The 17,429-nt window shown below is 38.5% G+C and overlaps 1 protein-coding gene across 10 annotated transcripts in view; it reads left to right on the plus strand.

The window, feature by feature from the left end:
• The window catches only part of MTMR10 (myotubularin related protein 10), a 66,311-nt gene that overhangs the window by 15,995 nt on the left and 32,887 nt on the right, over positions 1-17,429 (plus strand). For all 10 annotated transcript variants that reach the window (XR_013536560.1, XR_013536561.1, XR_013536559.1 and 7 more), the window contains 4 exons: positions 2,085-2,157; positions 2,634-2,776; positions 9,128-9,218; positions 16,021-16,225. Coding sequence is in view for 2 of the 10 variants with exons in the window: in XM_035303654.3 (XP_035159545.2) it covers positions 2,085-2,157; positions 2,634-2,776; positions 9,128-9,218; positions 16,021-16,225 (512 nt within the window). In the remaining 8 variants the exon portion in view is untranslated. The remainder of the gene's footprint in view (positions 1-2,084; positions 2,158-2,633; positions 2,777-9,127; positions 9,219-16,020; positions 16,226-17,429) is intronic.

Genomic DNA, 17,429 nt, shown 5'->3' on the forward strand with positions numbered 1-17,429 from the left:
GGATTGTAAGTCACCTTCTGTATTTATCCTCTGTGATCATTGGTTATATGTCCTTTTCATTAAGGAAGTTGTCTTTTCCAGATCTTTTCACCTGCTTATAAAAATGACATAAAGAGAAAAAATTGCTTGCTAAATGCTTTTATAAACGGCACGTATTTTACTGATTTCATTGCTTTTTGTTGTTGTTGGGTTTTGGTTGGTTGGTTTTGAGCCTGGATCTCGCCCTGTCTCCCAGGCTGGAGTGCAGTGGCACCATCTCGGCTCACTGCAGCCTCTACTTCCTGGCTCCAGCTGTCCTACCACCTCAGCCTGCTGAGTAGCTGGAGGAGTACAGGCTCATGCCACCACTCCTGGCTAACGTTTTATTTTTTGTAGAGACAGGGTTTTGTTATGTTGCCCAGACTGAGCTCAAGCATTCTGCCCACCTCGGCCTTCCAAAGTGTCAGAGTATAGGTGTGAGCCACTACACCCAGCCTACCTTTTTTTTTTTTTAATTGATTAGTTCTTTTTCTAAAATTCAAATTCTAGTTTCTATGAAGAGTGAAGAAAAGTATCGATTTAAAAATTTAATAGCCCTCTTGATATTTTCAGTTCTTACTGGAAAGTAATAGTTCCATATAATTTTGGTTTTTAGAAGTTCAGGCATTCATGTGATTAACTTAAAAACCCTGGACTTTCTCCCAGCCATTTTCTTTTTGATTTATAAAGTATTATACACAGTTACCCCTAGATCTTTCTTTATAATAGTAATTGTTCTCTACTGAAATATTTGCATATGAACTATAAACTTTTTAATTTAAGGGTCTAATAATTTAGTGTAAGTATATTTCATGTAGTCATCCACGAATTTACTATATCACTGTACTGCACAAATATTTACTGTACTATATATTTGTGTGTTCATTATAGTCTTATGTAGGCATATTTAGACTAAAGTTTCTTTTCTTTTCTTTTTTTGAGGCGGAGTTTTTGCTCTTGTTGCCCAGGCTGGAGTGCAGTGGTGCGATCTCAGCTCACTGCAACCGCCATCTCCTGGGTTCAAGTGATTCTCCTGTCTCAGCCTCCCAAATAGCTGGGATTACAGGCATGTGCCACCACGCCTGGCTAATTTTGTATTTTTAGTAGAGACGGGTTTCCATATTGGTTGGCCTGGTCTCGAACACCAGACCTCAGGTGATCCGCCTGCCTCGACCTCCCAAAGTGCTGAGATTACAGGTGTGAACCACCGTGCCCGGATTATTTAGACTAAATTTAAGGGACTTAAAGGTATCTACTGTGTAGGGACAGTAGCTTATTTGCATGTAGGCTTTGGGTGTTTCTCTTTGTTTTTAGCTTCATAATGATCCTTGGCCCCAGATTTCACTGTAAATAAGAAGCAGGACAGCTTAAATCCAGTACCACTGTTAGGAAAAAAATAAACCAATGGCCTACTGACAGCAGATTGATAGTGTTAACTATGTCCTTAGTTCGAAAATGTGTATGAAGTGTTTGTTAACGAGTTAAAAAAAAAAAAAAAAAAAAAGCTATGGTTTGCCAAAACCTTTTTCTAAAGATTTTTATTTCTAGTGGACTTTGTGCTTTAAAAAGATAGTTATTTTCCAGTTTAAAATCTTCATTGGGAAAATCAAACATGATTTTACCCATTTAAAATCTGATGACCTAAGGGCCCTTTTGTCTTTAATATGTTGTGGCCAGCTTATCCAGATCCAGACATGCGATGTTTGCTGGTAAAGTGATTGATGATATTCCCTATCTTGGATATTAAGATTGTGGTGTACATTTTAACCTAAGTTCTGTAAACATTAGAATGCTTTGTAGAATAGTTGTCACGGCCAGGCGTGGTGGCTCATGCCTGTAATCTAAGCACTTTGGAGGCCAAGGCAGGCGGATCACCTGAGGTTGGGAATTCAAGACCAGCCTGACCAACCTGGTGAAACCCTGTCTTTTTTTGTAAAAAAAAAATAAAAATAAATTAAAAAAATAAAGAGATAGTTGTCACAGTTTGTTGTCACGGTTTAAGGCTTATACTACCATTGTGAGATTATTGGGGAAATAATTAATATGAACATAATTTTTTATTTCAGAAATTCCATTACAGAAACCTTCTTCTTGGTGACCATGATGTCCCTTTAACATGTATTGAGCAAATTGTCACAGGTATGTATTATTCTGTACGTGCTCTAAATGTCAGTTCCGCTCTAGAAGTATTGTTTGAGACTAACTTGACACCTCAGCATACTTGGATTGGAGTTTTATTTCTGTAAGTTTACTTTTGCCATTTTTTTGAATCCTAGGAACATTAATGAAACAGGGAGACATCAATAAATTATTTTAAAAGGAGAATATAAAATGTAACTTTCCATAGTTTCTAAGTTTTTTGTCTTTTTAATTAAAATTTTAATCATTAAATGTATCTGGTGGTTTTATGTAAATAATCATTTACAGTATCTTCCAAAGCAAAGTTAAAACCAACCCCCAAGTTCTAGGAGTTATGGACAAGTATGAAATATTCTAGACAAGCAGAGCGCAAGTGATGGGTGACCTTGCAATTATTTTCACTAAGAATTTGTAATATAGGGTGAGTAACAAGAAATAATTGTTATGCATTTTAATTTTATTTTTTTCTTTTTTAGTAAATGACCACAAGAGGAAGCAGAAAGTCCTAGGCCCCAACCAGAAACTGAAATTTAATCCAACAGAGTTAATTATTTATTGTAAAGACTTCAGAATTGTCAGATTTCGCTTTGATGAATCAGGTCCCGAAAGTGCTAAAAAGGTAATGCTGTTAAATTTTATGATGTTCTGGGTTCTGCACTGTGTTTTCTGATTTCAATTCTTTACGGCAGTTTTCAGTTCTCAATTGCTCAGATGTGTTTTAGAAGTTACCAGATACCTTCTTAAGTAAAGTCAAAGCCAAGAATATTAATAGAACTATTTCCTTGGATTATTTTATGGCTGTTTTAAAGTATTCTATATAATTTTTAATCAGCTTCTAAGATGTTAAAGACTCACATTTGATTTAATGTGGAAATGAGCTTTTTTTTTTTTTTTTTTACATTAAGGTCATTAGTTGTCAGTTTCTTTCTTGGTTAAAAAGATTGAAAAGTTGGAAATATAGTGTAATTAAGGTTTGTTTAGGCTTTTAATTCAGTAGTGCAGAACTTTAAAAGCCTAAACAAACCTTAATTACAGTATATTGCTACTGGAAAGTCTGTAACTCTGCATTTGCTGCAGACTAGAACAGGAGGGGCGTCTTAGTCTACCAGCTTCACTCTTCTGGCCAAGCAAAACATGGAGTCAAAGAGGAGGAACTTTTTGGCCTTGACTCGTACTTTACAAGTAGGGTGATAAAACATCTGGAAGGCCGGGGGAAAATAAGGGAGTTAAAAAGCTACCAGCTTTGAGTTGCCCGTGTTGAAGTGTCACTCAAGTCAATGCATAATATTTCTTTAAACCACTAATAATTATTAGGCCTTTCCTGTAACTATATAGTTACCTAAGCCTCACATCATGTAAGTCTAGCTTGTGAATTGACTGTCCCAGTCTGTGCTGCAGCACGTGCAGAGTAACTGACTTTCCAGTAGGAAGCCTGCTCGTGCGCATTGAGAAAAGAGCAACAGGATCTCGGTAGAACAGGAAGTGGCTTTCTCTCAGAATGGAGGCAGCCTTTGCACCACTAAGCAATGAGTGCCTTTGTTTTCCATGGTCAGTCAGCTGACTGCAGTATGTTTTCTGTTGATATCAAAACAAGGCTGTCAAAAATACTGTAAGGCAGCCGTCTTCATATACTTGGTGAAGAGGTGGCAGATTTGTTTTTAGAATGAGAACCAACAGTTTCTTTACGGGAATGCAAGCAGGAAATGAATATCTGAAAATATATGACTGTCTAGCAATAGTAGAGTGGTTGTAGGCTCCTCTGTGGGTAAAAGTTTTCAAAAAGTATGTACAGCCATCTCTCAGCATGCTGCATGTTGAAAAATCATCTAGATAACTCTTCAAGCCTCTTTCAGCTATTCGATTGTGCTTTTTAATTTTGGCATTTTACTAATTTAACGTGGCTATTACATAGAAGGACTTCCAAATTCATTATGTATTAGACTGTACATAAAATATTTTAGACAAGTTACTTCCTCAAGCTTATTTATGCTTGTAATTTAATTGATTAAAGCATCAAGGACCTGCTTATGAAAATCATCTCAAGATGTAGCATCTCAAGATGAGGGACATCACAGAACTTTCCAGATTGAGTTAGGATACCATATTCTTAAAGAAATTGATAGAATTGGCCTGATCTCTGTCAGAAAGTTGAATTCTCTCTCTTTTACTGTATTTTTAAGTTGACATTATTTTAATGAGTAGAAGTAATAATTATTTGGTAGTTCTTGAGCTGTCTGTAGTACTTGTTGGTCATTTTTGATGCTGAGGCAGTATGCTAAATTTTGCACGTTTAAAGGATAAGATGCAGTTTCTTGCCATAGAGAACTTAAATCTAGTGAGGAAGAGAAAGCATGAAAAAAATGAAAAGTAATAGTACAGAGTGGCTGCATAAAAGTTGTTTCTACACAATTGATTTCCAGATGAACAGAGCATAGTAAGTGCTGTGGAAATTCAGAATACCACCTGTGTGTTGTGCTGTTGGTTCATGGAGAGGGCCTCGCTAAACCGTCTGCACAAAACAATCCAGTCCCTCGTGTGTCCTTTCCTAAGACCCAGTGTCAGACAAAAATCTTTTCCCCAGTATTGTAAAAGATAAAAAGCATGTGGCTCTGTCTTCTGTGTAGTCATGGAGGTTGCAGGGCAGGGGAGGGTACGGAATAAATAAAACAGATGTGATGAGAATATAGAGTTTTTGTTTCTGTTTTCTGATTTATGCGTTTCAAACACATGGTTAAGTTGTATGTGGCTACCGAATCTTGATGACTTTGTGAATTAAAAACAAAAATTCTGGCATATTCTTTTATTTCAAGCAAAAATTTTTCCTCTAAAATTTGGTAGCAGTTAGGAAGTTATGGCTTATTTTTACTTCCTGGAAGCTTTGAATACTGTTCTCTCTGGAAAATGCTTTGATATTTTATCAGTTGCTTTAAAATGACCAAATGCGTTTTTGGAGTTCTCTGGTGGGTAAACCATTGATTAATTTTGAAATACCTAATACATTTATATTTTTGTTTTGAAAAATGAAATTTGAAAATACTAAATTGGTTCACATTTTGTTAAATGCTCTAAAACCTTCTGATTGTCTTGTTGACATTGTCTCATTTGTATTATGACAAAATTAGGTTGCTTTTTGCACTTGTAGTCACGTATATTCATCCTTACTATTCTTGAGCTGTCACAGGAAAATAGTGATACTTGGGAAAGGTCGATATAAAGAAAGAAGGAATTCGATGATGCAGAATTGGACCGCTAACCCCAGAGCAACTTTGAGCCACCTTTTTTTTTTGTCAGAACCTTTGCTCAAAACTGAAGGATAAAAAAAGAAGTTTTTAATGATTTATCTATTTACTTATCTATGTAGATAAAGATAGTTAGATACATGATGACAAGTGAAATATGTGCCCTTTGTCTCCACTGTATTCTCTGATTAGTTCCTTGTGAACCGCTTGTTCAGCCATACTTAATAGAAGTGAATTCCATTCATCCAATTAAAGAACAAGGTGGCCTTTTTGTGAACTGTCATTTTTGACTTGAATCTGATACTTATTTTTTGGTGGCTTTCAGGCCACAGAAATAAAGGAGACCACTTTTGTTTGCAAATGAGGTAGAACTTAATGAGGTTTGAGTGTTTCCTGGATTTGAGCTTTTTCAGTACGATACCCCAGGTGGTCTTCGAAGAGAAACCGTCTACTGTGGCTGCTTCTGGCTTCTGTCCAGAGAAGATTATCAGCTTTGGTCCAAAAGTTGATTTAAAAGTAGTTTACTTCTTTTTCTCAAAAAAAAATTTACTGTAATTTAATGTCTTTAATATCAACATTTTCTTCATTTCCTACAGTAGCTAGGAAAAATGAACTATTTCAGATCTTTCAAAAACTCTTAGGATGGAAGGTAGGAATCTGGACTTAGGTTTTTAAAATAGTGTGTATGCAAAAGTACAAAGAATGGGGCCCTGGCTTTCCTTCTCTTCTCAGAGTGTTCCACAGTAACAGCCTGAAGACAACCCAGGTGCACAAGTTTGTATGTGCCTTAGTGTGTGTACCCAAAGAGACCCCTTACTTAGGTCATATGAACATAAGTTATACACCGGCAATGAACTACTGAAAAACTAAATAAATTTAGTTCAACTTCTCCACCCCCCAAAAAAGCACTCAGTGATTAAACTGACCTGCAGTTCTACATTTCTATAGACTTCTTTCAATGTAGATGCTATTAGACATACTCATTTGTTTCCTAACCTAATGTGATATTGTGCTGTTTTTAAGGGGCTTTTAAAAAATACGCTGTGTTGCATTTTGCCTTGAAAATAGGCTTTGTTTCTTTTTTGCCTCATGGCCACACACAAAAAAAAGTCCATAATCAATGATCTGCGAATTTCTTTTCTGTAAACAGAGCATGTGACTGCTTTCTAATTGTTTTAGAGAATGTGATAGACGTTGTTATTATTGGCTTGGAGCATCTTCCTTAATATATTGGTAATTACTTTTGTCAGCCAGTGTTAGTGTAGCCGCTGTTGGTCACAGAGCACCTTTAGAAAACTACTGAAATGATGCTACAAAATGCAAATATCTTCAGGTCCTGTCTGTGTAGAGAGGTCTTTCTCGTCTCCTTCTCTGCGTTTTAACCTGCTTCCTCCTCCTCTCGCTATAACACTTCATCTTCCCCTTCCCTGCCCTTTTTTCTCCTTTAGCCTTCATAGTTATCTAACTTCCTGTATTTTTTCTCCTTCATCTTGTTTAGTATCTGTCTTCCCACTAGAATGTAAGCTTCCTGAGGACAGGGATTAGTGTCTGTTTTGTTCACTGAATCTCCAGGGCTTAGAACATTGTAGGTACTCAGTAAATATTTGTTACATGAATGAGAAATGTGGCATTTACCCTTAAGGAATTGACCTTAATGGTAGAAGTATAGAGAACCACCTGTGTCCTACTTTTCATCCACATCGTAACTATTATGTGAATACCTTGGAAATAAAGCAACATAAGCACAACTAACTAAAGAGACACTTTATATTGAAACTGTAGCTGTAGGTTTCTGGAATTAATACTCTGAAATTGGCTCCTTCTGGGAAGGCTTGTGAAGAGAGTAGTGTCGAACAGATATGACAGTTTCTTAGCATAGCTGGCTAAGAGCAGTAGGACTTCCCAGGCAAAGTGTGTGACAGAGGAGATGGCTGGGGCTAAGTCAGACAGAATGTGTACAAACCTGTTTTTCTCCAACCTGAGATGACTGAGAAAATATTGGGAAGGTAACAGTTGTCTGATGAGGAGAGCCAGTTTTGTGAAGAATCGAGAATGAGGAAATTTAATTTGTTATGCAGATGTCTGGGAACCACAGCAGATTATTAAGAGAGCAAACTTATTAGTCAAAATTACATCGTTGGTAGGTAATTCTTGAGTGCTGTGGATTTCTAGAATGTAGGGAAGCCCACAGAGGTGCCGTAAGGTGAGTGTGGCCTAAGGACGTGGCTATGGCAGTGTAGCAAAGTGCACACAGATGTGAAAGTGTCTGGAGAAAAGTGCAGCAAAGCTGAACGGTGCCCCAAGGAACAGGAAGTGAGGAGAACTTTTTCCAGGTACACATTTCAGTCATTTTGCTGTTCGGATGCTTTATGTAAAACTGTTGAAAAGATTAGGAATGGAATGTAGATAACCAGCTCCTACATTTCCAAGTGGGACCCTCGTAGAAAGCTCTCATGGGTATTAAGAAGTCAAGATACTACCTAAGTTTCAAGAAGAAGGTTTTCTTTTTTCTTTTTGGTCAAAACTAATGACAAATTCTGTCCTCTTGTTTGTATATTTTAACTTAGTAAGACAGGAAACATTTATTATATAGAAGACTTTTAAAATGTAGTTTAAACAAGCTGACACATGCTTGCTGGTTAATGGAATGTACATTAACCCCCACCCCAAACACCACTAATTTGCCCTGAACTAACAATTAACTTTTCTTACTTGCTCCCTGTCAAAAGTACACCATTCTGGCTCAACGCTTTACCTTCTAAATGATAGTTAATCTTTTAAAGTAAGATTTTTCTGCTGTGTTCTTGCATGTCTTAAATTTCTTCTTTCATCTTTGCTCACTGAAGAGCATTTTCTCCTGCGTTCTAGTCCAGGGTTTGTAAGCCTAGAGCACCATCCCTCATTCTATCTAGCAGCAGTTGAGAATAGTAACCGCCATATTTCCATATATGGAGCTCCTGCGAAGGCCTAGCGTGCACTAAGCTTGTTAATTCTTACCATAGCCTAGGTATTACTTTGTTTTACAAGTGAGCAAACTGAGGCTAGGAGAGAGGAATTGACTGCACACATGTTGTGTAGCAAGTGCTTGATAGAGCTGGGATTCAAGCCCCCCATCTGTTTGACTCTAAAGCCCGCACGTTTTCCACCACAGGGAACACAGCCCCAGACCGTTTTACTTAAACACAGTTTTCGTGTGTGGTTTTTTTTGTTTTTATTTTTTTATGAACATCTTTGAGCCACCCTTAACTTTTTGGAGTTTCTTGCTAATTTTAATTTTTTGTAAATATGTTTCTCTATTTAGATTTTTTAATCCATGAGGCGTAAACTTTAACGTTTTATGCCTTGTATCAATCCTTTATAGTCCACCAAAAATGAAACTTTTTTCTTCCTTTTTGTAGTGAATAAGTTGTCACTTCCTTTTTGGAGAATGCTTCTTTAGTTTCAAGTTTTCTTTATTGGGCTAAAATTACTTTCTAATTAAAATTCAACTCAGCAAATACTTACTGAATACTTCCCTTGTGGTAACTAAAGATAAACAGTATCTTGGGGGCACAGCAGTGAGTGAGATACCTGGCCTTAAGGGGCTCTTTTATATTCTAGGTCAGCAGAAAAACATGTCAGTAGTATCTGTCGCTGCCCCAAGATGATGCGCCCAGTACCCAAGGCCTTATTGTACATTTCATTTAATTAAGTGTGTTAAAAACAAATTCTAAATGTAGAATTTTTCCTAGGTATGCCTTGCAATAGCTCATTATTCCCAGCCAACAGACCTCCAGCTACTCTTTGCATTTGAATATGTTGGGAAAAAATACCACAATTCAGGTAAATATGAAAATATTAAATATTGTGACTAATTTTACATGTATAAATTTTACTCTTATGTTTACCAGAAGCCTCAAAGTACATGAGCTTTAATGATTGTAGAATTGCTAGCTTCATACCTTAGAGAAGTAAGCTAAAGAGCCAGTAGTTTGTCAGATTATTTCTTGACAGGTTGCCAGGAAGAACCTGTAATGCTGTCAGTATGAGCTTATGAGTTATGGCATATATTTAACCTCTAGTCATTGACTTGTATTTCGTGATGAAGAATATATAACCTCCCCTTTTTAATTGATAGATTGAGTTAAAGTAATCTTACCTTTTAAGAAAGCTGGAAGAAAACTAAAATATATATTAAAAGCATAATATTTTCTGGCAAGGTGTGATTTCATGAAAAAGTTGAAGTGGTTAAAAACTTTTTGTGGACTTCATTAAGATTCCCAAAATACTGAGTTTCTATTTCTGAATAATATTGATGAAACAAAGATGAGCATTTTTCCAAGGACAGGTATCTTCTAGGCAGTTTTTGTGAAAGTAGTTTTGTCTATGTATCTGACAGTCATGACATGACCGAGGAAGATTCCAGCTGATGTACAATTCTGTACATTCTGTTTCTTTACAAACGTAATTTTAATAAACCATTTTCTTAAATCTCTTAAAAGGATAGAGAAAAACAAAGAGCCGTGTCTCCTGTTAGCCCCCTTGTCGGTTAGTGACTGCACGTCAGTTAACTGAGTGAAGCATGTGTTCTTTTACTGTTTAAGTAAGAAAAATAAATCAGCTGTGTATTTATAATGAAAAATCCATTCACCCAGCATGGTCTGGGCCATACAAATAAATTATTAATTGTACTGACTTTTTCTATTTCATTACCATAAAACATATGGTAGTAATTTAAATAACTGGTATAATAAAAGTATATTCCAGCAAAACTATAACTACATTGTAAACACATTAAAATGTATCAGTGTATGGTACCTGAAGATGCATGTGTGTAAGTACATTTTCTGTTCCTTAAAAGATACTTACCTTGCTGTTAAGCACTAAAAGGACCAAAGGAAAAAAAAAAAAGAAACATAACACTGTAGAGATAATATATGAAAATCATGCTTTGCAGAACAGCTTTTATCATTTGGTATTATATTTATAGAAATTGTATGGCAAAAGTATTTGTAAGTTAAGTTTTCTTTTCAAGAGGTACATAATGTAACTTAGGCTTAAGCAGTACAGTTATTTTTTAAGTTTATTTCTTAATAGTAAGTAAATTCACTTACTGTCTGAAAATAAATTCTAGATCCTGCACTGTTAGTCAGGTGAACACTCCTTGGGATCATGATCGGGCTACAGAACAGGGATCAAGGTTATCTTCACTGAGATCCTCACCTAGAGTTGCAAGAGTTATAGGAGTGATTCTTTGATTCCTGCTTAAATTTTTATGATATAGACTAGTTCTTCATGCTGCTATTTTTTCCCGACGGAAATGATTGATTCCAGTGTATATAGATCCACAGCTTCTCCGGTAACGTAGTGACTAGGGCTCGGCAAAGACAGTAAACTTTGTTGTGCAATGGGTATAACATTGTATAATGTTGCCTGCTTCGTGGCAGTGCCTCCTGTGGAAATGCTTTCCACATTTTTCTTTGTTCATTCCTTGTGGGCGTCTCTGGCTTATCGTACTGAAGTTTATCCGCCCATAGGTCTTCTACTACTGGAATTTTAAAATTTACTTCATTTAGTTCCTTTGTTTCTTCTCATATAGCTTATTGGTAAAATTTGATGATTAATACTTAAAATAGGGATACTTTTTTATATTACATCTTTCAGACTCCTCCTTTGACAAGTACTTCATAAACATAACACTGGCCATAGTTTTGTTAAGATTCCTCATAGGGTAACATCCTTTAATATCCTTCCATGCTGTTACAGAAGCATAAACACTGCATCTTTAAGATCAAAAGGAGCCTGAAAGTTCCACACACTGCAGTCAGAATTCATTAATTTGTGAGTGAAAGATGTCCACTCTCCCACTCTTGAACTTCTGGATGACATCTTGATTCACTGGCTGGATTAAAGAAGTCCTTTTTGCAGGCAGGTAGGTGACAAAGCTGTTTCCACAAATAAGATTCAAAGTTGGAGGAGCTCCCTTGCAGTTATCTAAGAAAACTATTTTAGCTGGCCTTAGTCAATCAGGTTTTCATTCATATTCAGCATCCCATGAGTAAAAGCCATCTCTGAAAGGTCCTGCAGTCATTCCAGTACTTATGTGAGTATTCCCAAGTACAGTAAGATGTGTAGCACCCACGCTTTGCTGTTTTGCTATGCACAGACACCCTAGGACAAGAACAAGGATTCTGTTTTTTCTCTTCTAATTTTAAAGAAACCATGAAGATTGTCATAAGTCAGATTATTATTGGGCAAATAATGTCAAAAAAAAAAAGTACAGATTCAGCCAGGCACAGTGGCTCACGCCTGTAATCTCAGCACTTTGGGAGGCTGAGATGGGCGGATCACCTGAGGGCAGGAGTTCGAGACCAGACCGACAACATGGAGAAACCCCATCTCTACTAAAAACACAAAATTAGCTGGGTGTGGTAGTGCATGCCTGTAATCCCAGGAGACAGGCAGGAGAATGGCTTGAACCCAGGAGGTGGAAGTTGCAGTGAGCTGAGATTGGGCCATTGCTCTCCAGCCTGGGCAACAAGAGCAAAACGTCATCTTAAAAAAAAAAAGTGGCCAGGCGTGGTGGCTCAAACCTGTAATCCCAGCACTTTGGGAGGCCGAGGCGGGTGGATCACGAGGTCAAGAGATCGAGACCATCCTGGTCAACATGATGAAACCCCGTCTCTACTAAAAAGACAGAAAATTAGCTGGGCATGGTGGCGCATGCCTGTAATCCCAGCTACTCAGGAGGCTGAGGGAGGAGAATTGCCTGAACCCAGGAGGCGGAGGTTGCGGTGAGCTGAGATCGCGCCATTGCACTCCAGCCTGGGCAACAAGAGCGAAACTCCATCAAAAAAAAAAAGAGTACAGAGTCATCTTTCTTACATAATTGATAAAGTGTCAGATTATGCTTCTGGACTAACAGTATTGAAAGCTTCATGAAGTTATCTGCAGCCTTAGTGTCAGCAGCTCCGCTTCACGACAGACATCCTGCGTACAGACGCTGTGATGTCATCTGAAGTCGTAACGAAATTTCACATCAGTGTACAGTGTACATTGTAATTGTACATTTGCAGTGAAAGTTAGTTAACAGATCTTGATTTTAGATTTTCCTTAAAATGATTATTTGAAAAACACGAGGTACACAATCCATTTGAAACAGTATAGGAATTTTTTAAGTTTGTTGCTTGTCAGTTCTTGCAAGATTCTCAGTATTGCTATAAATGATTGTCTCTTGAATATTGGTGGTTCCAGCCAGCTACATACGTCAGGATCACTGGAGGAGCCTTTAGAAATACAGCCATGTTGGCTCCAGCAGAGGTTAGAATCTTCTAGTTAAGAACCACTTTGTTGACTCACGCTTCTGAACTTAGGAATAATCAGTCCTCTTTCTACCTTATTCTTTTATGACTTCTAATTTCTGCAGTATCATCAGAGTGATAGACTTTCTTTTCATATGTTGACGACTTGTATTTTCTGTTGCTTGAAGCCATTCTAAATATCGATTAGGCCGATTCAGTGGAAATTCTCTAAAGTAACCCCAACAGTATAGGATTAGACTTTTGTACTATATCACATAAGGTAGCCTAGGTCAGGAGCCTGTAATATCTGTTTGACTCTTGATCTGCTGAGGAGCTGTGTCATAAAACCTCAGGCAGGTAGCAGTCAACAGAGCCCGGTCTGCCTGAGACGACCCACCTTGTCACTGTGTTGGTTCAACTTTTCATAGTGATTCTCTCATCGAGCAGGCCACTGCTATCAGGTTTTTTGGACTTTGGAAAGCATTTGAACTCCTGGACTGTAAAAGCAGATTGAGTTTACATCACACACTGCAGCCCAAAACAAGTACCAAGTATTCAGTGCTAGACTCAATCACCAAACTGTTTGACAGAACTCTTAAAATTCTGAGCGTGTTCCTTCTAATTCTTTTTTGGTGGTGGTGGTTTTATTGTGTGGCTAGTTGCTCTGGTTCAGTGCTGAACAGCAGTAACGTCAGCAGGCATCATTTCAGTTCCTGCTTTTAATGAGGATGCTGTTAGCTATTACTTTTTGATAAACACCCTCTCTCCAGTTAAGGAAATTTCCTTTTATTCCAAATTTGTTAACGTTGGTTTTTGTTTGTTTTGTAATCAGGTATCTAACTCACGTTTTCTGCACTTACTGAGCTATATAGTTGTTTGCCTCTTTAGTCATGTGGTGAATTACTCAGCTTGTCTAATACTGAATAGCTTCCGTGCTTTGGTACACTGGAGCACTGTATAGACTGGGCTTTGCCCAAAAATTCCATGTAGGTTTTGTGTTCTGGAGAGATCACAGCTCCTAAGTCCTCCTCACAGACACGCTTTTTAGTTGTGTTAATCCAGAGAAGACACTGAGATGGAGTGGGACTCTAGGATATGGGCTTAGAATTAGCTTTTCAATTTTTAATGAGCTTTGTTAAAATCAGAATCACTGGATAATTCTGATAGCACTTAGCGGAGTCCCAGTTCCTAACATGATACGTAAGCCCCTCCATAATGTGGAGCAGCACTGTCCAGTGATGGAAGTAGGGCAGCCACTGGCCACATGTGGCTGTTATGCACTTGAAATGTGGCTAGTGCAACTGAGGGATTGAATTTTTAATTTTATTTTTCATTTCAGTTTAAATTTAAATGGGCATGTATGAGTACAAGTTATTTTTCAGGGAAGCACAGACCTAGAGCCTAGGCCCCGTTTAATCTCCCAGCCTCTTTTCCACCACCACTTGAATCCCTGATGCACTAGCTATATTTAGTTACTTCATGTCAAACAGTTATACCATGTTTTTTAGGTTCTTCTCTGTCTAGCATGCCTACCTTCTCCTCACCAGCTACCTGGCAACTTCTGACTTTTTCCTTACAACTCTCTTTAGATGTGGTCAAGTCATGAAGCTTTTCCTGCCCCAGCCTCTCTCCGGCAAGAGTTAGGGGCCTTCTCTTCTGCATCCTCATTGCACTCACACATCTGGTACTCTGTGGTTATTGCACTTCTTAGTGTTTTCAAGACAGAGTTAAAATCTCACTCATCTTTTTGCTCTGAGGCATTAGCACATTGGGAGTTCTCAGAAAATACCTGTCTTGTACCAGGAGTTAATCAATAATCAATAGGAATGGACATGACAGGTCCATGGGACAGTGGAGGGTATTGCATGGCTGCAGAGGAGAATGGGAAATGAAGACTGGTTAAGTTATGTGAGGGACCTTTAAGGCCAAGAAAAGCCATTTTGGTTTACTTGATTCGATTGAGAAATGAGCATGATTGAAAGTTTAAGGCAGGGGACCAGCATCATAAATGCATCTTTTTAGGGAAGTGTGTCTTGTGGTAAGCTGCTGCCTGGTTTAAATGCAGCAGAATATCCCATTGGGGATGCCAGCTGGGAGACTTGCCATATTTGCAACCTGCAACGGAAAGACCCTGGGCTAGAATGGGTTGTGCCATCTGTCACCAGATATTGCCAAGATAGATCTGGCTGGGTGGTGGGACAGCTTCTTTCTCAGTAATCACTTTGCAGGCAGTCTTGAGGCTGTGGGCATATACCTAGAAGATAGCATTACTTCTCTCTCAGAGAAGGCTTCTTACTAAGGAAATGCAGGTTTCTAGGCCTGCCCTCCTCTAATCTCCATGTGAGAACAGCACATTAGCAAAGCACAAGAAACTTTATGAGTTTTTCCAAGGAAAATCAAGCAGATACAGAAAACCAAGAATTCTCTAATGAGCAGATAGAAGAGTAGGTAGGTGAGAAGTTGGTATTAGAAAAATTAAAGATTTGAAGGGCTTGAGAACATAGATGGTTGTTGGATATTTCATTTTTCCAAGCAAAATATTTGGAGAAAATAATCAAATGACATGGATTTACCCCACAGTTACTGGCAGGCAGATGAGGAAGGGTTAGGAATAATTTCTGTTAGAATGGTAGGGATGGAAGACAATTAAAAATTAACAAGAAAATGAGAGGAAATACAGGCAGCAGCCATTCTTCATCCTTGGGAAAGGTGGTCAGTAAAAGGAAGGAAGAAAAATGTTTAGCATAGTAGCTAGAGTGGTCCAGTGTGATCAGATCAAAGTTTTCTCAATATCATGTTGACTGACCTGTTGACGCTTGAAGGCAAAGGAGATACAGCCAGTATAAGGAGAGAAAAATCAAAGCTGTTTAAAGAGTTGGATAAAGACAAGACTAAATGAGTTATTTTTAGGCCGGGTGCAGTGGCTGATGCCTGTAATCCCAGCACTTTGGGAGACCGAGTTGGTTGGATCATCTGAGGTGGGAGTTGGAGACCAGCATGGCTAACATGGTGAAACCCCATCTCTAAATACAAAAATTAGTCCTAGTCCCAGCTACTCAAAAGGCTGAGACAGGAGAATAGCTTGAACCCAGGAGGAAGAGGCTGCACTGAACCAAGATCATGCCACTGCACTCCAGCCTGGGTGACAGAATGAGACTCCGTCTCAAAAAAAAAAAAAGTTATTTTTAGATGGAAAGAGCAAGACGGTTCATGGAGAGACTTGGAAGGTGAGCCAGGTTAGAGACAGCACATCAGAGTATGCATGTGACAGGAGGCTCAGAAAGAGGAGAGGGAATGCTGGGGAAAATGTGACTTAAAATTCCTAATGTTGCTTTTTCCTACAGCCAACAAAATTAATGGAATTCCCTCAGGAGATGGAGGAGGAGGAGGAGGAGGAGGAGGAGGAGAAGGTAATGGAGGTGGTGGTGACAGCAGCCAGAAAACTCCACTCTTTGAAATTTACTCAGATTGGGACAGAGAAATCAAGAGGACAGCTGCTTCCGGGTGGAGAGTTTGTTCTATTAACGAAGGTTACATGATATCCACTTGGTAAGCCCAATTTTAACAGTGTTACATATAGCTGGAAGTCACTTCCCTATGAAGAATAATCAGAGTCTGTTGCTATTGATGACTTTCTAGTTGTGGTTAATGGAATATTTGTTTTTAATAATTTTTATTTTTTGAGACGGAGTTTCGCTCTTGTTACCCAGGCTGGAGTGCAATGGCGTGACCTCGGCTCACCGCAACCTCTGCCTCCTGGGTTCAGGCAATTCTCCTGCCTCAGCCTCCCGAGTAGCTGGGACTACAGGCACGCGCCACCATGCCCAGCTAATTTTTTGTGTTTTTAGTAGAGACGGGGTTTCACCATGTTGACGGAGATGGTCTCGATCTCTTGACCTCGTGATCCACCCGTCTCGGCCTCCCAAAGTGCTGGGATTACAGGCGTGAGCCACCACACCCAGCCTGTTTTTAATAATGTTTTAATGAATATTTTATTTTAAAGATCAGGGCTTCTTAATATAAATTACAGTATCCCTTAAAAAGAAGTTGACAGTGGTTCCTAACTGTCATCAGTAATCTCGTCAGTGTTTATTGCACTGTATCTTGTAACTGATTTTTTACAGTTGTTTTGTTCAGATTAGAATCTAAAGTCTTCACATTGAATCTGCTTAATATGTCCTTTAGGCCTTTTACTCTACAACAGTCACCTCCCACCTCTTCTTTACCTACTATCTGTTGGCAAACTAGATCATTTGTTCCCCGGAGTTTTCCACATTGAAGATATTGCTGGTTTTATCCCCATGCTGTCCCTTAATGTGGTCCCCTGTCTCTAGTATTTCTTTAAGATGTTATCAACAGAGGCTTAATTGGACTCAGGCTCAGTGTGGCAAGAGTGTTTCATTAGGTGGTGCTGTGTTCTCCTGTGGGGTCACATTCCATCTCAGGCTGGCTGGCTGTGTCTCTCATTGTATAATGCTGACTGACCAGTGCGCTTAGAGGCTGTCAACCCGATCCATCCAGTAAAAGTTCCCCTTTTATATCATGGTTCTAATTCCAAAAACTAGTTTTACACTGGGAGGGAGGGAGGATCATTGCCCAGATCTGTCATTTCACTAAGGATTGCGATTGTTCACCTTCTTTCATCTTTCTGCTTCATGGAACTTTTCTCTCACCAGCTCGAGTGCCCTGTAACACAGTTCATTCAAGAAAAGCAATATAAATATCTATATTTTCTCCTTTACTCAACAGTTTT

The sequence above is a fragment of the Callithrix jacchus genome, chromosome 6 (assembly GCF_049354715.1).
Source record: "Callithrix jacchus isolate 240 chromosome 6, calJac240_pri, whole genome shotgun sequence".
Taxonomy (NCBI): Eukaryota; Metazoa; Chordata; class Mammalia; order Primates; family Cebidae; genus Callithrix; species Callithrix jacchus.